Source organism: Perognathus longimembris, chromosome 12 (assembly GCF_023159225.1).
Source record: "Perognathus longimembris pacificus isolate PPM17 chromosome 12, ASM2315922v1, whole genome shotgun sequence".
In the NCBI taxonomy this organism is placed as follows: Eukaryota; Metazoa; Chordata; class Mammalia; order Rodentia; family Heteromyidae; genus Perognathus; species Perognathus longimembris.
The window spans coordinates 68237943-68260668 of NC_063172.1; the positions used below are offsets into that span (position 1 = coordinate 68237943).

At 40.7% G+C, this 22726-nt stretch overlaps 1 protein-coding gene across 1 annotated transcript in view; it reads right to left on the bottom strand.

Moving 5' to 3' along the window:
* The window catches only part of Slco5a1 (solute carrier organic anion transporter family member 5A1), a 122722-nt gene that overhangs the window by 33554 nt on the left and 66442 nt on the right, over positions 1-22726 (bottom strand). The window contains exon 5 of the mRNA XM_048358677.1: positions 15996-16160. Coding sequence (XP_048214634.1) covers positions 15996-16160 — 165 coding nt within the window. The remainder of the gene's footprint in view (positions 1-15995; positions 16161-22726) is intronic.

Consider the following 22726-nt stretch of genomic DNA (forward strand, 5'->3'; position numbering starts at 1 on the left):
ATGAGAGTGGAGAGAGAAAGTCAGTTTTAAATGGGGCCTACCAGGTAAGGCCTTACTGACAAGGGGTTGTTTGTGCACAGATATGAAGGAGGGAACCAAGGGAGGTACTCGTGAGGATCAAGTCACACCCCAGTTATACACTGTTTTCCTCTAACCATTCACGTTTATGGGAGCCTGGAATAATAGATCTCAGAGATTTTCTTTATAACTGGAAGAAACCTCAAAAGTTAGTTAGCACTACTTTTTCTGTAAATAAGATGGCCTAAGAAAAAGGCAAGGCAGAGAAAGGCGGGACGGAAATCTTAGCAATGTGCAGCACTGCACATTGAACCTGGAGGTGTAGAGATGCATGAAATAATAATGACATTGCAATAAAATCACCTTAAGAATCAAAACTTACTATAGTACTGATCTGAGCAACCAAGAAGAACACCAACCCTGCCTGCTGTCCACAGAAACCTAAGTTTCAGCAGCTCATAAATTTCTCAGCCTTACAAAAACTACACACTGAATAAAAAAAAAAGAAAAAACACTAGAAAGGAACCAGCTGGCACAGTTGTTTGTGCCTTCACAAACTAAATCTCTCCAAAAAAACACCTCACAGTATCCTTTCAGTATTGCTCAGAACCTACCTAGTTTTACATCATTAAAAAATCACATATTTCAACAGTTTATAAGTTTGCTTTTCACTTTTCTTATGAGACCATTTGCAAGTTACATACTTAATTTAATAAACTACTTTAGCCACAAAAAAATCACCTATTTCAGATATCACTCTTTGTTAGAAAACAATAATATACCTGAAATAACAAAATAAAGACTTTGAATTTAACTCAAGAGACACACATGAGCCAGTGGAAAGAAGAAAATACAGTGTAAGAACTGTCTACTAGTGTACTTCCTAGCTCAGAATCATGAGCTCTACTTCCTCTCAAAGTAAGATGCTCACTAGTTCAGCAATAAACAAATATATGTAAAAGGTAATTGACAAAATACAACATCCATACTTATTAAAAGCTCTGGAGAGAACAGGAATAGATGGAACATTCCTCAAAATAATAAAAGCCATATACAACAGACCAACTGCTAACATCGTATTAAATGGGGAGAAACTTAAATCATTCCCCCTAAACTCAGGAACAAGACAAGGATACCCAATCTCCCCACTTCTTTTCAATATAGTGCTGGAATCCCTAGCCATAGCAATAAGGCAAGAGCAGGACATCAAAGGGATCCACATCGGCAAGGAAGAAATCAAGCTATCTCTATTCGCAGATGACATGATCTTATATCTGAAGGACCCAAAAAACTCAGTCCCCAAACTCCTACACCTAATAAACCATTTTGGCAAAGTAGCAGGATACAAAATCAATCCACAAAAATCAGCAGCTTTTCTGTACACCAGCAATATACAAGCAGGAAAGGAAATTACTGAAATAATTCCTTTTTCAGTAGCCAAAAAAAAAAAAAAAAACAATAAAGTACCTAACCAGAGACGTGACGGACCTATTTAATGAGAACTATAAAAATCTAATGAAGGAAATCAAAGAAGATGGAAAGACCTCCCATGCTCATGGGTAGGCAGAATCAATATAGTGAAAATGGCCATATTGCCCAAATTGTTATACAAATTCAATGCAATTCCCATCAAAATCCCAGTTACATTCTTCACTGAAATAGAGAAAGCAACCCATAAATTCATATGGAACAGCAAAAGACCTAGAATAGACAAAGCAATTCTAGGCAAAAAAAGCAGTGCAGGAGGTATCACAATACCAGACTTCAAGCTCTACTATAGAGCCATCATAACAAAAGCAGCCTGGTATTGGTATAAAAACAGACCGGAAGACCAATGGATTAGAATTGAAGATCCAGAAATAAAATCGCACTCTTACAGTCAGCTGATATTCGACAAAGGAGCTAAAGACATACAACAGGAGAACTGGGCAGCCATATGCAGAAAACTCAAAGTAGACCCAAGCCTATCACCATGCACCAAGATCAACTCAAAATGGATCAAGGACCTCAACACCAGACCTGAATCCTTGAAACTACTGAAGGACAGAGTAGGAAAGACGCTAGAACTTATAGGCACAGGAAGGAACTTCCTGAATAGAGTCCCAGGGACACAACAAATATGGGAGAGACTCGACAAATGTGACTACTACAAATTAAAAAGTTTCTGCACAGCTAAGGACATAGCCACCAAAATAGAAAGACAGCCAACCATATGGGAAAGGATATTTACCAGCACAGCAACAGACAAAGGCCTGATATCTGTCATCTACAGAGAACTAAAAAAACTAAGCCCCTCCAAGCCCAGCAAACCAATTAGGAAATGGGCAAAGGAGCTACAGAGAGACTTCACAAGAGAAGAGATAAAAATGGCAAAGAAACATATGAGGAAATGTTCAACATCACTGGCAGTAATCCTTTACTGCATTTCCTAATGCAAATAAAAACAACCCTGAGATACCACCTCACTCCAGTTAGAATGGCCTATACTCTGAACTCAGGCAACAACAAATGCTGGAGGGGGTGCGGGGAAAGAGGAACCCTTCTCCATTGTTGGTGGGAGTGCAAATTAGTACAACCACTTTGGAGAACAGTATGGAGGTTTCTCAAAAAGCTCAATATAGACCTACCCTATGACCCAGCCATACCACTCCTAGGCATCTATCCTGAGCAACAGGTCCCAAGATATCAAAAAGACATTTGTACTTCCATGTTTATCATGGCACAATTCACAATAACCAAAATATGGAAACAACCCAGATGCCCCTCCACAGATGAATGGATCCAAAAAATATGGTACCTATACACAATGGAATACTACATAGCGATTAGGAATGGTGAAATATCGTTATTCGCAGGGAAATGGTCAGAACTCGAACAAATAATGTTGAGCAAGACAAGCCTAGAACACAGAAAACAAAGGGGCATGATCTCCCTGATATATGACTGTTAAGAAAGGGAGACAGAGAGACAGTAGAGACCAAGTCTGTGAAACCAAAAACTTCTTGTCAAATAGTATTTCCCACAGTATTGGGTCAGCGACCCAACAGTATGTAACTAAAACCAAACAACTACTCATCATATAAAGGTCAAAAATTGACCTCTCAGTGGAATACAATAGCTCAAAAGCCATGTATATACGTTCATATAAGACTATTGTTGACATATTGTCTATTGTCGACATTACATTTAAAACCCTAGGCGAATTTTCTTTGGTGTAGGCCACGTGGCTACTGTATATGTTCTTGGTACATTGTGTATTGTATATATGTCTGCCTGACCTAGGGAAGGGAAAGAAAAACAGGGTGTAAGATATCACAAGAAATGCACACACTGCCCTACTATGTAACTGTACCCCTTGTGCACAATACCTTGTCAAAAATTTTTGTTTAATTAATAAATAAATTTTAAAAAATAAACACAGATATGATAGGATGGAGAGGAGGCTTTAGTAGGATCAAAGGTAGCCCTGAATTTTTTTCACATTTTCATTTTGACCAAAATACAGCTCCAAAACCATCCTTAAAAACTTCTAACCCCAAACATAGAGAAGAGCAGCTGACATCTTAGATAACTGGACTGAAACCGAAAGAAACGCTTATAGGACAAACTCAAGCCTTTAAGACACACACAAAAAAATGCCAAAATGTGATAACGTGTGTGATGTAAATATACTCAAAAGTGCGTGTGAATGTGGAGTGATGTGTATGTGTGTAGGTGACAGAGATACTTGTGTGAATACATGTATATATCAATGAATGTGGCAGATACAGAAATTAGGCAGTTAATAGCCAGCTTGATAAATAATTTAGCCATAACATATAGGGTGATAGTCACTATATACTCTGGCAAATTACTGGCATCTGAAGCTTAACCGTACCAAAATATGAAATAGAAAAAACTTACTGGAGAATCTGCCTACTATGTTGGCCATACACAGCAAGTATAAGATTTGATTTCTACTTATGTTAAAGTGTTTGTAAAAATGTATTGTGGCGCTAGGCACCAGTGGCTCACATCTGTAATTGTAGCTACTCAGGAGGCTAAGATCTGAGGATTGCAGTTCAAAGCCAGCCCAGCCAGGAAAGTCTCTTATCTCCAATTAACCACCAGAAAACAGGAAGTAGTGCTGTGGCTCAAAGTGGTAGAGCACTAGCCTTCAGCTGAAGAGCTCAGTGATAGTGCTTAGGCCCAGAGTTCAAGACCCATGACCACTATCAACAAAAACAAAAGATATTGTTTAACACAATACTGAAATTGAACCTTTTGTTCTACTTACAATAAGTTTAGTGATGTACATAACGAATGTTTCAATACAAGTCAATATATTTCTAAAAGATTTTTGATAGTTGACATTATATTCACGTACTCCTTATACCCCTCAAATCAAGAAAAAAATTACATAAAGAGGAAGACATTAATGCTTTTTAAAAGAATTTTATTGTCAAGGTGATGTACAGAGGGGTTACAGTTACATAACAAGGCAGTGAGTACATTTCTTGTCATATTTGTTACACCCTCCCTCGTTTTCCTTTCCCTTCCCTAGCTCAGATAAACATATATACAATACCCAGTGTACCAAAATCATATATAGAGACGACAGGGGATACGCCATAGGAAATTCACCTAGTACATTAAAAATAACGACAACAATAAAATCCTCCTGTTTCCATCTCCTGGAGTTCATTTTGCTTAACCTCATCGACATTAATGCCTTTAAAAACATAAATGCATCTAAAAATATACCGTAGGATGCATTTGCTCAATTTCTACATTTAATATGTTTGTGTTAATCAAGGTTCCCATTTCTGTGAGGAAAATGATGCCTGAGGTAGTAAAGAAAATGCTCCTATAAGGAGAAAGGCTTCTTTCCGCTCACATTGTGGAGGTCTCGGTCCCTTCTCGCTCGGCCCTGCTGCTTTGTGCGTGTAGTGCCAGCGAGCAATCCTCATCTCGCAGGAGTCTAAAGTCTGAGGACCATGGGCTGGTGCCAGCCTGCGTAAGAAAGCCCATGTGATTCTTACCATCTCCCGAAAGCCAGCAATGGATGTGTGGCTCAAATGATAGAGCACCAGCCTCGAATAATAAAAGCTAAAAGGTAGTACCCACGCCCTGTATTCAAGCCCCAGTACTGGTGCGTGCACACGCGTGTACACACACACACACACACACACACTTTTTAAATAAAATACCCTATGGTCTTCCAATAGCACCACAGACCCAGGACCACACTTTCTACCCATGAGTTTGTGCAGGACAGTCAAGATCCAAAGTATAGAGATAGCAATAACAACTCAATTTCTGGCATGCCCAAAAGAATTCAGTATTCAAAATACTCTATATTTTAAATAAATTCATGAACATGTTACTAAATAGGAATCTACTCTTTATAAAACTAACATACATAAATTGTTCCAGTGGATAAATGTGCAAGTATAATGTTTCAAAATGCCCACTTTAATCAAAATGCCAACATAAACAATATTCCTTTTTATTACTGATATAGATGTGAAAAGAATTCAGTAACATGACTTGCAAAAAATTAGTGAGTAGCCTGAAGTCTAATCAGCGTAACAGTCACGGACCTAGGGGACTTCATATTCTACCTCTGGCCAGTAGGAAAATGCCAGCACAGGAAGCTGAGCTTGGCAGCAAACAACTCTTCTGCTATTCACTGAGATGGTTCAAGTTACAAAAGGACATCGCTTCAGCTTCTAATGATGCTGAAGCACATGTTTCATTATTTAGATAAAGAGAGTATGCTATTTCCTGCCTGTGTGGTAATAGCTAAATCATGGCGACACATAAAAGCCAAGCTATTCATCAGCTCTGGGACGTGATGTTTATGAGTTGACAGCATCTAGGGAAATGAGAGACAGTGGAATGAGCTAGGAGTGGAACCATCTGTCCCCAGTTCTAGGAGTGAGGCTTGAATCTGTACCTGTTCCCCTAGTGACTGCCTATAAAACTGGGATTTTCTACTTCTAACGCTATTTTCCCAATCCTCCCACCATTTTCTATGATAATACTGATTCCCCTGTCTTTTTCTGAAGGATAGACTAGATGAACCAGGGGAAAAGACAGGTTCATTGCACAATAATAATTAATGTTTGTATCCTTCATACTGCTTAGTAATTTGTAAGCTTTTTTTTTTTTTTGGCCAGTCCCGGGGCTTGAACTCAGGGCCTGAGCGCTGTCCCTGGCTTCCTTTTGCTCAAGGCTAGCACTCTGCCACTTGAGCCACAGCGCCACTTCTGGCCATTTTCTGTATATGTGGTACTGGGGAATCGAACCCAGGGCTTCATGTATAGGAGGCAAGCAGTCTTGCCACTAGGCCATATCCCCAGCCGCAATTTGTAAGCTTTTTAAAAACTTTAGCAGCCCTCTAGAATAGGTACATTTCACAGCTAGTAAAGCTGAGAGAGACCCTGGGTGCTGGTGGCTCATGCTTTCAACCCTAGCTACTCAAGAGGCTGAGATCTGAGAATCATGCCAGCCTTGGCAGGAAAGTTTATGAGACTTACGTCCAATTAACCACCAAGAAGCCAAAAATGCACCTATGGCTCCAAGGGTAAAGAACCAGTCGAGCCAAAAATCTAAGAGACAGTGCTCAGGTCTTGACTTCACGCCTCTGGATCAACACACACACACACACACACACACACACACACACACACACACACACACACACCCCGAGGCCAGAGAAATTAGTAAATACACCCAAGGTTGGTGCAGCAAGAAAAAAGTGTCAGACAAAGCTCTTGAACCTAAATCTTCCACTTCAAAAGCTGCCACTTTCTCCTTTAGAGCATAACGGCTAACTACAAAGCAAGAAAAGATCACCTCACTTTCACAGCCGGGATGGACCTGAGAGAGCAAACCTAGTAAGAAGTTTCTAGATTCTACAAAGTTAGTGCTACTTACTCCTTAACCCTCTCAGTCTCCCCCAAACCAATAGCACAGCCACTCAACCTAGCACCATCCTTGAGGACAAGGAACAAAATGAATCAATATATAAACATAAAGGAAATCTAAACTGCCTGAAAAAGATACTGCATACATCTACAGTGGCGTGGAAGGACCCAGGTTAGCCCGAAGCTTGCTCTCAAACATCATCAGAACCTAAGGGGTCTGGAGGCAGGGGTCGTGGAATATTTGTTAGTTGACCCAGGGTAGTTCCAAGTCACTTAGGTTTATCCATCACTCTAGAGATGTGGATAACTGTTTTCATTCAATACTGAATGGAGGATGTCTCGGGCTTGTCTCAGATGCTGACTAAACCAAAGACATGATGCACTTAGCCTGCAGTAAGGCTTCCACACATCCAGACACTGGTTCCCTGGGGTTTCAGTCCTTTGAAAACCTGCCTGACCTCTCTCAACTTGACTGTCATTCAGAAATGAATCCTACTCTGTGAACAAAAGATATGTTTACAGCAAAGGCTCTCATGGGGCCTCTGGGCCATTCCAAACGTAACAGATGCTCAAGAGACTCCGAATGTCGATGTGGAAATCTGGAGAGAACGTCCCAGTATGTCCCTCATCAAGTAGTGATGTCTGTCTTTGATTTTCTACACGTGCATACACATGCATGCACACACACAGACACAGACACACACATCACATACCAAATGCCAGATAGAAAGGCTGTGCTACTAGTCACTAAAGATGAGTGAAGTGAAGCATTTTAGTAACTGAGAAAGCTCAAGTGGCACTACACTTCACCGTACTGAAGTACAGGAAGTTAAAACAGTTAAAATGCCTCCCTTTCCCCCAAGAGTTGTGAAAAGCTACTGTATTGGGGGTGGAAAAATAGAGAGCAAAGAATCCAGAAATAGATATTTAATTCTGGCTCTGTAGTGGTTCCAGTTGAAATCAGGTTTATGTACAATATGCTACACTTTTAAAGCAATTGTACTCTTGTGGTTTATGTCACATCTTTGAGCCTCCCAGGACTCAGAAGATATAGTCTATCAAGTTTTCGCTGATCCTGTGATCTAGTGTGCGCCTGCCTCGCTCTCTCTCTTTTTCTCGCTCTCTCATCTTCTTGTTCTTAAAATCAAGCCCCTCAATGTCAGAGGTCAATGGCTTAGATTTGTAATCCCAGTTACTCAGCAAGATGAGATCTGAGGACTGTGGTTCAAGGTTAGTTTGGCCATAAGACTCTAATTAGCCACCAAAAAGCTGGAAGTTGAGCTGTGGCCCAAGTAATAAGGTGCTACCCTCGAGCACAAAAGCTCATGGACAGCATTCAGGCCCTAAGTTCAAGCCCCAGGACCAACACACACAGCACACAGACACAATCAACCCACTCAGACAATGTTTGCAGAGAATATTTTCCATACATCCTAGCTCTGCTTTAGGTACCCGCCCCTAAGAATATCTCAAAAAAAAGTGAGTGTAACAATTATTATGAATAGTTACTTCTTAGATACCAGGCCAAGCCTACCATTATATACTCTGTAATTTCATTCTCAGAACCTGTGATGGTCACAGATATTTATGTGCTCGTACAGGGTCATGAGAAGACTGTTAGGGTCACTACACGTTATAAAGGTCCTTAAAGTTGGAGTCCCTCTGTGTTCTTAGGCGGTTTTTCTAGCCCTTGGCATGAATGAGATGAAAGAGCTAAGCAAAAATTTCAACAATAGCCACTGCTTCCAAGACAGGTCTTGACTCCTGAGCTTATCAAACACATAAAAAGTTGGAAGAGAAAAACTTAGCACAGTAAATATCCTAAAACATACGCAGTTTCTCTAAGGACTAGGTCCATCTATGTAATACGAACCTACATGAGTTGTCAAGTTACCGCTTACCAAAACCATCCTACATACTTCATTTCCATCAGCTCAAGGCTGCAGAGAGCAGGGCCTCTCTCGTAGTGCTTCTGTAGACTGCAAAGGATGCAGAGAGTGACCTCCTGGCCACTGTATCGGCGCAGAGTGGAAAACTAATAAAGGTCACCTGTGTCTTCCTGGATGGCACAGGCTTTTGTGGAAAGGAAGATGCCAATTGACATGGATTCTCAAAAGCGGCATAGAGTTTTCAAAGTGCTTTCACAAGGATTCACTCTTTTGATTTTGATAACAATCTGAGGATAAATGGGGAGGAGAGTGAAATGAGGACGGAGTATTAGCTGATTAAATGTAATTATGGCCGCTCAGTCTCTCGCTTCTCTGCCAGGTGGTTTGGATATGGCTTGAATGCACCTCCCAAGACTCCAGAAGCTTCTACTACAGAACGTTGGTTAGCAAAGGACTGTCCTGTCCCTCTGTGGGTCAGAACAGGCAGGCTTGAGTGTGATACCAGCACAAGGCTGAGTCAAAGGTCGTTTCCTGACCTTGGAAATGACCGGCAAGTTCAGAGTTCCTGCACATCCAACGTTTTCTGTTCACAATAGAATCTTAGTGTCAACATTAAAAAGAAAACGCATAGCAGGGCCTCACATATGTAGCCTTACTTGCTCAAGAGGCTTAAGTTCTGAGGACTGCAGTTCAAAGCCAGCCCAGGCAGGAAAGCCTGTGAGACTTGAACCTCGAGTAACTACCAAAACACTGGAAGCAGAGCTCTGGCTCAAGTGGTAGAGCTCTAAGCTTGAGAAACAACAAAAACAACTCAAGGACAGTGCCTAGGACCTGAGTTCAAGCCCCAGGACATGCACACACAGAGAAAACAAATGAAGAAAGAAAATCCACGCATACATTTGTAAAAGTACACACACACACACACACACACACACACACACAAAACCACAGTCTTTAGAAACTCCCCTTAGGGAGGAGGGCTGGGGGGAAGGGAAGGGAGGAGAAAAACAAGGGAGGGGGTAACAAGTATGACAAGAAATGTACTCACTACCTCACGTATATAACTGTAAACACACTGTGCATCACCTTGACAACAAAATTAAAAAAAGAAAGCAACTCCCCTTATACAGTGAAAGAACTAGTGTAGAAAAGCCATAGGCATCTTAGAAAGGACAAAAAGAATCAAAATGTATTTACGGGTCCTTGCTCTCCAGCATGTAATGTAATGAACACCAAGGTTCAGACAGAGCTCTTGGCACTACCTTAAATCTCACCAGCAAAACTACAGAGAACTAGAGTTCAAGCCCCACGGCCAACTAAAAACAGAAAGAAAGAAACCTACAGAGCACTAGCTTAAGACAGAAAGTAAATATTTAATTACCTAGGCAATAATAAAAATGACACTTATCTTCTTTAAAATAAAATACATTACAATTTAATCGTCTTCTCAAGTATCTGATTTATTCTATAGTGGAAAAACAAAATAAAAAATTTCAAGGCTACGTCGGGTGCCAGTGGCTCATGCCTGTAGTCCTAGCTACTCAGGAAGCTGAGATCTGGGGATCGAGGTTCAAAGCCAGACAGGGCAGGAAAGTCAGTGAGACTCTTATCTCCAATTATCCACCAGAAAATCGGAAGTGGCACTATAGCTAACATGGTAGAGCGCTAGCCTTGAGCTGAAGAGCTCAGGGACAGTGCCCAGGCCCAAACCCCACAACTGACAAATCAATCAATCAATCAATCAATCAATCAATAATTCAAGGCTGTTTACAACTCTTTGCATGAAAGGGCCAGGTCCTATGCAGAAGTGATACTGAAACATCACAGTGCTCTGAAAATAAAATTCGATCTAACCCAGCAGCAAAGGCTTGGGTAGATTTGGGAGGAAGTAGAATCCTTTTTTCCTCAGTAGTAGGGCTTGAACTCAGAGCTTTGTGCTTTTCTCGGCTATCTTACTCAAGGCTAGCACTCTACCCTCTGAGCCATGCTTCTAGCCCAGTGTTTGCTGGTCACTTGAGGATGGCATTTCAGATTTTTCTGCTTAGACTGGCTTTAAACCATGATCCTCAGATCTTAGCCTCCTGAGTAGCCAGGACTAGGCAAGAGCCACCAGCGCCCAGCCTTGGAAGTAGAATCTTAAAACCATCAGAATATATTTCTTTGGAAATAGTGTGTACATTTGTGTGTTGGGGGGGACTGAATGAAAATGGTAACAGTAGCATATGCATCTTAAAATATTTCAGTTGAAAATATGGATTAATTTTATAGGTGCCAAGGAGTAAAAGACTCAGCACCCTGACTCTAGCATTTACTACTTGCCTTTGAACACCACTTCAGACCACTTTTGTATTCCCGTCTAGAAAATAAATGTAATTGATAATACTGCATAGACATAATTGCATGGAATAAATGATGTTATCTATATATAAATGCTTATTGTTTTGCACTTTGTAAACACACAGCATTTGTTAGCAGCTGTGTTATGGTCATTATTTCTACTGCAGGAGTTCATTCTCACACCTAGTCAGCTGTAGGACTGGAAATATAAAGTGCTGTCATCTTCATAAATCATCATTCTTTCCTATGATATATAATTAGCTTATTTTTCCACTTATATTTTGGATTCTTTTAAGAGGTTCAGTAAACTTTAGAGCAAATCTCTATTTGTTGTTTCATTTGATCCTCACATAACATTGACGCCTACAGAGATAAGAGAGTTGTATAGAGTTTGGAGAGGTAAGTGATTGCTCAAAGTCACACAACTATTCACAGATAGCAACATGATTTAGGGCCTCACTGTTGAGTGCCTGCTTCAGAGTTTTCCCTACCATTACAAAATAGCAACTTTCTAAGATTTAATAGTGAATTAGCAGAATTAGAGTGTCTGCAACATAGGTCCACAGTTGGGTCGATATACACATACACACACACACACACACACACACGAAATGAACATGGGCTCGGTTGACTATTGTGTGTGTGGTAATGACGTCTTTATCAAACACAGGGGTCCTCCAGGGTGATTACCGTGAGACCAGTAATACCGAAGGTCCCTGAGCAGATGCCCCACCCAACGCATTCTCTCTACCCTATGCCTATCCACTTGCCTTCAGAGCCCTCTCTGAGGGCATTTCTGATATAGGCACAAGCTGCTCCCCTTTCTCTCTTCACTCTCCTTCCCCTCCCCCCTTCCTCCTTCCTCCTCCTTCTTTTTTTTTTGGCCAATACTGAGGCTTGAACTCAGGGCCTGGACACTGTCCCTGAGCTTCTTTTGCTCCAGGCTAGCATTCTACCACTTGAGCCACAGCGCTACTTTCGGCCCTTCCTGCTTATGTAGTACTGAGGAATCAAACTCAGGACTTCATGCATGCTGGGCAAGCACTCTACCACTAATGCACATTCCCAGCCTCCCCTCTTTCTTCTTAAATCAAGCCATCACTTATCCTCTCCTGCTGCTTTGCCATTGCTCAAGCTGATCACCCTCAGGGTGATAAAATACCTTTCCGGCTAACTCCAAATGAACAGAGTCAACTTGCCTTGAAAAATCTGCTAAAAAGCCATTTCTCCCATGAAAGGCAATTCAAAATGGTACCCGGCCAACGAAAATAATCTGCCGCCCAAATCTATTAATTTATTTAAACAACTCATCCTAACTTCTATTATGCCTCCTATGGAGGACATCCCCTCCAATCTGGAAGTATTTCTAGGTCCTGGTTTGGGTCTTTCCATTTCCCCGGACACGTGCACAGCATCGCACTATGCACAGAGCTGCTGCTTAAGGATGATACCCACACGTGAGCAATCAAAGGCCAGTCCTCTGGCATGTGTCTAGAACTTCTTCCCTATTGCATAATAAGCAATGAGCAAATTGCTGTGGAGAGCCGAGGTAGATTCCAAATAATCTTGTTACATGAATGATGAGGTTGGGGTGGATCTCAATGGTAGCACACTTACCTAACAGGAGTATGCGCAAGACCCTGTCCTTTGGATCCCCAGTTCTATAAAGTAAGTCAATAAATAACACTGAGACGACCATTCAGACTATAAAACTTTGTCAGATAAGAAATTAAAACTATTGCTAACTATGTTTTTAGATAAATGTCTTAAATACTCCATTTCATTCTGTATGCATAAGGAGAGATTTAAGGGAAGACAACAACAACCACAAAAATCCAAACTAAATCACTCCTTAAAATATAAAAATCTAGGATGGGTATTGGTGACTCATACCTATAATCCTAGCTAGATTAATAGCTATGCTGAGATCTGAGGATCAAGGTTTGAAGTCAGCCTGGGCAGGAAAGTCCATGAGACTCTTATCTCCAATTAACTTCCCAAGAAAGCTGGAAGTGGAGCTGTGTGGTTCAAGTGCTAAAGTACTAGTCTTGAGCAAAAAAGTTTAAGGACAGTGCCCAGGCCCTGAGTTTAAGCCCCTTCACCAGCACAAAAACAAATTAATGATTAATATTTAAAAGTAAAAATCTAATAGAACAAGGAAACATGTTGAAATTGTTTTGGGCAAGGAGGAAAGGAATGTGCTAGAGGAGGTAAAATTGATTGGAATATATGGTTAACATGTGAAAATTTAACAATGAAATCTCCTGTATAAGCTACTAAAATGCTAATAAAATTGGCAAGAAAAATAAGATAAAATAGAAATCTTTGCTCAGAGAATAAGAAAGATCAATTGACAATTTTTTTAATATTGAAGGGAGTTTTTAAAAGTTTAATCTTCCTCTATTGATACAGGGCACTCGCTACTCTTAATCCACCTGAATCGATATTTGTTGATTACTATTGTTTGTGAGCTGAGATGAAGAAGCCTTGGGAAATAACACAGCAGATGAACCTACATTGCATAATTTGTACTGGCAGTGATTTAGGAAAAGAAAAACTGCTGATGATAAAACCAGAATGGAATTAGCACTCTGTGATATTGCTCCGTCATCATGAAGTGTGTCATGGGAAGAACAGAAGCCACGAAGTAGCCTTGTCCAATCCTGAGTATCAGGAGCCAAGTGGACCACAGTCAGAAATCTGTGCTTTGGCCACACCAATGGGGAACTCTGCGGCCAACAACCTCAGCACCCAGGTTCAACTAAAACTCACTCTCTTCTCTCTCCTCTCTCTCTCTCTCTCTCTCTCTCTCTCTCTCTCTCTCTCTCTCTCTGTCTCTCTCTCTCTCTCTCTCCTCTCCTCTCGTTCATATAGTCACTTATTCATTTAGACACAGGATCTCATTATGTATCCAGGCTGGCCTCAAGCGCGAGTTCCTCAGCCTCTTCAGTCCTGAGATTACAGGCATACACCACCGTGTCTAGCTCAAGTTGAATTGAACTCTAGTTTTTTTTCCACAAGGATTTATCTATCTAGCCTCTACCTTTACCAGTAATTAAGGAAATGGTCGGGCAAACAAGCACTCAAAACAGTTCAGTTCCTTCATGGCTCAGCACTGCGCCACCGCCACTAAGCCCTGAAGTCCGATTGGTATGTCTGGAGGAACACAGACAAATGGGACAGCTCTACCCTCGTGTGGCTAGAATAAGGTCATGGGTGGCATCCCCATGAGGGTTCTGAGGAAAGGGGCTTGTGAAAAGTTCTGGGATCCACGGTAAACAAATCTAGCAGAGAGTACTGTGGATTTCCCACTGAAATTTTCGCAGCACATTCTAAGAGCACACCAGGGCAATGAAGAGCACACTCAGGGCTCTGTCACACTTGGTTTAACTCAGCAGGTCCGATTACATTTGACTAAGAACTTTATTCTAGTAGCTCCTTTGAATATCGATACCTAGCTTGGGAAACGCTTGAATCTATGCATAATATCTCTGTGACTTTCAATCTAGTTAAAGTCAACGCTTGTTTGGACTGTCCAAGAATCATTGCTTAAGGGAAGAGTTGAACTAGAAATGGGATGTTCCGGGCTGGGAATATGGCCTAGTGGCAAGAGTGCTTGCCTCCTACACATGAAGCTCTCCGTTCGATTCCCCAGCACCACATACATGGAAAACGGCCAGAAGGGGCACTGTGACTCAGGTGGCAGAGTGCTGGCCTTGAGCGGGAAGAAGCCAGGGATGGTGCTCAGGCCCTGAGTCCAAGGCCCAGGACTGGCCAAAAAAAAAAAAAAAGAAGAAGAAAGAAAGAAATGGGATGTTCCAGAATTCTGACAATCCAGTTAGAAAAGGGTCTGGAAATTTTACTATTACTAAAGAAAATTCTACTTGAAGTCACAATTCTAATGGTTCATACCAGCATATTCTTTATAAAAATTATTTATAGTCATGGTCCCATAACCTGAACTGATATCCTTTTATGTGCAATAGGGAAGCAGAGAATCAAGTGATTATCCAGATAATTCAAATCAATCTCTCTTTCTTCACCAATACCACACATGCTGTTCATTTTGAGATCATTCAAGTGTGCTAGGTTTGAATGTGGAACTAGAAAAAGTGATAGCCCAGGCCATCTGAAAAGTTATCATTGTTCTATGCTGGTTAAGTGTATTTTATTAGTAAATTTTGCCTTTTAAGAAGATATAGTCATTGACCATCTCATATACCAGTAGGAAAATATCCAGAATACTGCATTACATAATATACTAAAAATTCTTCCAATATCTGAGAATTTATTTTCCCATGTTTCTAGTTATCTCATTCACGATGGAAGACTGCAGTACTATAAGTAAACATACCAAACACCCCTAAAATCAGTTTGGATAGCTGTTAAACATCTAATGGAAAATCCATAAGTTTTCTTTTTTAATCACAAGCATCTCTAGTAAGTCGATCAAAATCCATTCACCTTTATGAAGGGGAAAATCCTGGTACATTAGAACTGACCTATATTTCACATTAACAACTTTTTACTGTAACGCATTACGATCTATGCCAACACATACAATGATAAAATTTAAACTAGATTGTAATTATCTGTTTTACTTTTAAAAAATTGAAAACCATAAAAACATAAATATGAAAAACTTCTTTCTAAAACACTATTGGTAGTGTTTCGGAATTAAAGAAAACATATTTCAGAAGTTCCTCCTTTTAAAATCTAGAGGCACCAGTAAGTAACAAACCACACGGATGTTAGACTGAGCTTTCACTTCACTTGTTCCATTGCAGTTTAATGGTCAAAATGATCGTGTTTTCAAGCAGCCCTAACGGCAGTACCTTACCAGTGTAGATGCTGGCATTGGAAGCTGGGATACCAAACTGTGACTCGATGAACTTGGGAATGAAGGTAATGAAAGCAGTTACAATGGCACTCTCAGCTGTGTATGACAAACTCACAAAAAGGAATGTCATGTTGCTTAAGATCCTGACAGCTGCTCTTGGTAGGTCTACAAAATGACAAAAATGACAAATGAATGTTATAAACAATGGATGGGAAACAAAATAAAACCGAATTGTCTTTGAAATGAACTGGAAAAAAAACAACAACAGCCATTTGGCAATCTTTGCCACAAGAGAATAACAACAGAAAGATCTAATGACAATTAGAAACCATTTCCCTCAAGAGAATTTGGTTTTATTGGCTTAAAAAAAAAAACTTCAACCAAGATAAGGAAGAAATAATGTGTCTAAGAACATACCTATACACAAATACTGTTATATTACCCCTCTTAAGACTCCTACTTCAAAAAACTTGTATGAAATAAGTTCTTTGCATTTTTCACAGTAGAACACATTTTCTGTTTAGACCGCGATTAGAATACATTTTCGGTTAAGACCCTCAAGGTCTACGAAGTGGGTAACATTTCTGCACACAACTCTGAGTTATGGCTTCTGCCCTACCCAACCTCCACTGTCCTGAGCGGTGCATTTCTGAGTCGACTTGTTCTTCTCCCCATATGGCAGGTACCCACAGCAGCAGAACAGGCAGGTGATGGAGACCTCCACTTCCGTCCTCACTTAGAAAACAGTACTAGCGGAAGAAGCTGAAAGGGATGAGGCTGTAGGGCTAGACCCTCCCAGGTACTCTGGAACAAAGAACCATGATCTCCCAATGGGGGCTTAGAGGCGGCCCTCCAAGTTGTTCTCTGGTGCATGCTGACCTATTCCTCAGGAAAGAATAAAAAGTCTGTTCCTTAAGTCTGGACGCTTACTCCGCAGAGCTTACCGCAGATAGAGGTGCAACTATGTTTTTGCAGCATTGTTTATAAGTACACATAATTTGTATGTAGTCATGTGTAAGTAAAAATCAAGCCAAACTACATTATGTGTGCTCAAGTTAATACTTCTCAACACATATAATACCAGCTTAAGGGCTCAAGTTGTGTGAACATGACACATATTGAGAAAAAGTGGGGAAAAAGAGAATTCTTTGATACTTTTTGCAAGTTTATAAGGGACATTCATGTAATCCTCACATAACTCCATGGGAAAAACAAGGCTTTCCAGTTTTTTCAGTAGTCATCTCAGAAAAAAATTAAATCCTTAGACTCCAGTGTAACAAAGTCATTCCATTACCATTAACCAAAAATTTTTACTGTAATTTATAGCCTTCTCTTCACCAGAATCTGATGCTCAGAAAGTAAAGATTATTTGCCATTATCATTTTAAACTTTTATTAAATTGAATGTTTTGGGGTTTTTGTTTTTTTTTTGCCCGTCCTGGGGCTTGGACTCAGGGCCTGAGCACTGTCCTTGAGCTTCTTTTTGCTCAAGACTATCACTCTACCACTTGAGTACCACTTCTGGCTTTTACTATATACGTGGTGCTGAGGAATCGAACCCAGAGCTTCATGTATGTGAGGCAAGCACTCTACCACTAGGCCATATTCCCAGCCCCTTAAATTGAATGTTCTATATCTTAATTCAAATTTTTAAGTTTACCATTTTAAGAGAAAAATTAAGATGAATATTTTATTTTAAAGCACTTTCCTAAAATCCTCCATGTTTTTCCTTTTCTTGTAAACAGTAAACCTTCTTCTCTTGTAAACAGTAAACTAAAAGGTCATATACAAAAAAAAATTAAAGTTACTGTGTTAGGAATGTTTGTCAACATTTAAACATTCAAGTTCAGTTCACTTGGTATATAGTAAAAGCCACTGAGTTGAGTTTAAAACATCTGGGAGAAATCTAAAGTAAAACATTAAATTTGTGATGACTGCGTGTGTGTGTGTGTGTGTGTGTGTGTGTGTGTGTGTGTGAACAGTTAAGTCATACTAGTCCTATCAAACTGATTTTTCCTTTAGACTCATTTGAAGCAATAAGTAGCCCTCCATTTGCAAAAGCAAGAAAATATACATGATGGTTCTCTCTTCTCTTCCGTTAAAAAAAACAAAAGTCTGATGTTACTTAAGAAGAATTTGCAAAGTTCAGAACCTCAAAAACTCTAACTGGCCTTCTTTCTTTCTTCCGTGCTGAGCATCCCTGCACTGGAATCGAGCTTCCTGCCTGCGTGCCCTGCAGGAGATGAGGCAGAGGTACGGGGCTGAGCCTCTGGCTTGTGGACTAAGCTAGTAACACACTGAGAAGTAATGAAGTCAGCTTTCTAACTGTCAAAGACTGGAGTCAGAAATATGGAAGGATGGAAGGTTGGATATTAAGAGTCTAGCTGGAGGAATAGGCACGTGGCTCTAACGGTAGAGCCGAGCAAATGTGAGGCCCTGAGCGCAAAGTCCAGCACTTCCAACTTGGAGCTGGAGATTGGCATGAACCAAGTAGGCAGGTAAATAGAAAAATCACTTGAGAGGGCTGGGAACATGGCCTACCGGTAGAGTGCTTACCTTGCATACATGAAGCCCTGGGCTCGATTCCTCAGCACCACATATATAAAGAAAGCCAGAAGTGGCGCTGTGGCTCAAGTGGTAGAGGGTTAGCAAAATGAAGCCAGACACAGTGCTCAGGCCGAGTTCAAGCCACAAGACTGGCAAAAAGTAATAATAATTTTAGATGGATGGATGAGAGAGATGTAATATGAATGTATACAAATCTAATAGGACCAAAATACACTTGATCTTCATTATTTATGGAATTCATGTTTACAAATTAATTTACCTACCTGCTAAAATTGTAATTTTAAATTAGTTTCAAAGCTGCACTATAAAATTTGAGGTAGGAAGGGGTGACATTGTCCAAAAAAGAAATGTACTTCTTACCTGACGTATGGAACCTTAACTCCTTTGTACATCACCTTTAAAATAACAATTTGAAAAAAATTGAAAAAAAAAACAACACCAAAACCTGTATTGTCTCACTCATCTGTCCCCAGCTAAAGTGGAGCAAAATGTTCTTCCTTCAGGTTTCATCTCTCATGTGGTAACTGAGGGTCCCTTTCACAATAGGCTGTCACATTTTTCTCATTTTCCTTCTTCATGGTAGCACATACCTATAATCTCAGCATTCCAGAGCTAAAGACAAGAGGATCTCTAGTCGCAGGCTAGCCTGGGATATATAAGACCCTGTCTCAAAACAAAATAGAACAAAATGCCCCCTGAGAACAGCTCGGTAGTGATAGCCAGACTTTCTAAGCACAAGTCGTTGGAAGAAGCTGTGGAGAAACTACATGCATCCAGACGCCTTCCTTCAGTCGTGTGTTACAGCGCCGTTGGCCCAAAGCTCAAAATTAATAAACCAATACTGCCTATTAAATAGCTGGCTTCAAATAGAAGCACATCTATAAAATAAGGCTACGTGCACATCTATCAGTGATCACGGTGTGACAGGATCCCGATTCCCTATCTCCCCTTGGAAAATGCTTCTGTTATTTGTTTATTGTGTGCTGGTGGTAACTTCACAGAGTATCACTGTCACAAATTAATGGGAACTGACTGAACTGATGCAGTTCCAAAATACTCCCTGCATGAAGAAACCTGGAAAATGCTTCCAGTGACCAAAGTTAACCTGATTATTGGGCAAATGAATACCATTTGCCTGTGTGAAGCATTATTTGGGGGGTTGGCCTAAAAATACTGCACAGAGAACATTTCAAACCAGAAGTGAGCAACATTCTATGACACTCATGGCTCATTCTTTTTCAAAAGAGCAAGGTCAAAAAAAGGCAGGGAAAGATGAGAAACTGATCCAGACTGAAGGGGACTAAAAGATATGAAAACTAAATACAGGTAAACATGGACTGGATCTAGACATAAAGAGCGTTATTGGGATTACTGACAAAGTCTGAATGGGGCCTGTAGTTTTTAGTGAGTAGCACAAGTTTAATGTTAAGCTTACATTTACATAATTAGAAAGAAGTTTCATGGGCTTTCCTATCCAGGCTGGCTTTGAACCACAATCCTAATATCTCAGCCTCCTAAGTGGCTAGGATTATAGGCATGAGCCACCCGCACTTGGCAAGGTTCCTGTTTTTAATGACGGTTGGCAGGAGCCCATGTAGGAAGGTGTCCTAGTGCTTAGGAAATACCCCCTAAAGTACAGAGGAGAAGAACATCCTGTTTGCTAGTTCCAAGAAACGTTCAAGACTGAGGAAGGATTACAGGGCTCAGAGTAATGGGGGCTCTGTGTGCTATTCTACAGCTTTTACATAAACTCAGAATTGTTTCAAATGCTCAAAGACAGTGAGCAAGGAAGTTGCTTGGATTTGCTACCAAATGCCTATTTTTTTTCTCCCAACCCCACCCATCCCTTCACTTTTTTTAGATCCATTTTCATATATACACAATGAATATGAGGATGTATTTTAGATTTCATTCTTGGTGTCATCTATAACTGCATCATTATAAAAATCAAAGATGTCATAAAAAGCACAATGAAAGATAATGATGAAATACTAATAGCGATTATCACTTTTGATCTTTTATTGCTAAGAAATCTTAACAAATTCAGCAAGCTGACACTAGAAGCAGGAAATGTCTTAAACGGTAGTAAAGTAGGAACAAAATTCCATACAAAGCACCATCACTCGAGAGAGTAGCAAATGGAAAAGACTGAGCGATCACTGGTCGAGAAGTATCCGTAGCATTGGGAAAGACTTGCTCTTCTATTTGGGAGGAAGTCCCAGCACCCTGTGCACCTGGGCCAGGTTACATCCAATCATAACAGGGCTATGCAGTCCTCTCAATGACCTTGCAACTCGTTAGTCAAAGTTTCAGAAGATCTGAGATGAGTGGTATGAGTAGCACCAGCGAAGGCAGACACACTGACTCATCTCCAAAGCACTCCAGATAGCAGCATAATGGAAGGGAGCATAATAATAATATTATTATTTTGGCCGTTGAGCAAACTTGCTCCATTGGGAAATGCATGTGTGCATTGTGGAGAGAGAGAACCTGCCGTACTGGACCACCCCACTTTGGAATCTGAGTGCCTTCATTCTAAAACATGACATATTATACTGTTTTTCTGTTGTCCCTTTTCCTCCCTATCTTCCTTTGAAAGCAAGAACTGTAACTTTTACACACACACACACACACATCCAATGTTCTTCATCCTGGGATAGATGCTCAATAAAGATATTTCAGAAAGAGAACAAAGTTTGTGAAATTTTCTTCAGAGATATAGGTGCCCAGTCACCTATCTCAATAGCTGAACTGGTCATCTTAATGATAATTTAGTGCTGCAGCATGGAACTGGGGGTTTCCTGAGGACCTGTGTATTGCTTGATCACCAGGCTGAAGTGCTATTGGAAAGTGGTAGAAGCTTTAAGGTGTAGGACCTGCCAGGCACAGGCGGCTCATGCCGATACAGTCCTAACTACTCAGGAGGCTGAGATCTGAGGATCAAGGTTCAAAGGCCGCCCAGCTGGGCAAGTCCAGTAGATTCATATCTCCAATTAGCTACCAAAATAAAAAAGGCTTCAGAAGTAAAGCTGTGGCTCAAGTGGTAGAGCTCAGGGACAGTGCCTAGACTCTGAGGTCAGGCCCCAGGACCAACACACATAAACACACAAAAAGAAGTAAGACCTAGTGAAACAAGGTAGATTTGGGGGCTGTACCTTGAGCAGGCTGTTGGGATCCTGATATTCCCACCCCCCACTGCCTCTCTCTTTCTCTCTCCTCTTACCCTCTTCCCTCTTTGATTCTTAGCTGCCATCACTCAGTTCTCTCTATCAATTCAAAGCACCTGAGTACCATTATATGCCCTTCTTTAACATCTCTCCATGAAATTCCTCAACTCTTCTAAGCACTGTAAGTATTTAATTATCCCTTTATTGCGAATCTTCTAGTTCTTTTCACTTGTGGACCTTGAAGCCCTCTGTTACATCAAAATGCTGGTGGAGACTTGTTTGTGGTGCTGTTAAAACCTGAATAACTTCTGGTATGGCTAGGAAGTCTTGTGCCATCCTGGGTATGTTCTTGAGCACGGGACAGAAAGAACTTTTCCACGCTTGTTACCCAGGAGCACCAAGCAATCTTTGGCCTGACTCTTCCGAAAAAAGCAAAACGATCTTTGTTGGTCAAATCCAATAGGACCAATGGAGGGCCCAGACCGTCCCTACCTCCTGCCTACTTCCTCTAAAACTAATGATGCAGCGATTCCTCAACCCCAAGTCCGTGAAAGTACTCCAAGACCTCCAATTGCCTTACCAGAAGCTCTCCCTGCACCCCTACACAAAGGGCAGAAACAGCAGCATCAGCCCCCCAAAATGCATCCATCATCAGTGGTGCTTGCCTTGCCCCAGGACACTCAAGAAAGTTTAAATCCGGCACTGGGAAGAATTTTAATACATCCTTCTAATTGACTGTTACTTCGATAAGTAGTCCTACTGCTACTTTGCACTGAGTACAAAGAAAGAACTTCCTTCTCTAGGAACCTTTTGCCTAGATTGCTGCCATTTACCTTTTGACTTACAAGCTATACATCCAAATATAAAGGTTTGGCTTACCACAAGAAAACGAACATGCAAAGAAAGAAAGGTAAAACAGAAAATGATACCAAGAAAACAGAAACGGAGAAAACACAAACAGAGCAGAACATGAGAATCAGCAACGGAAATTGATGGC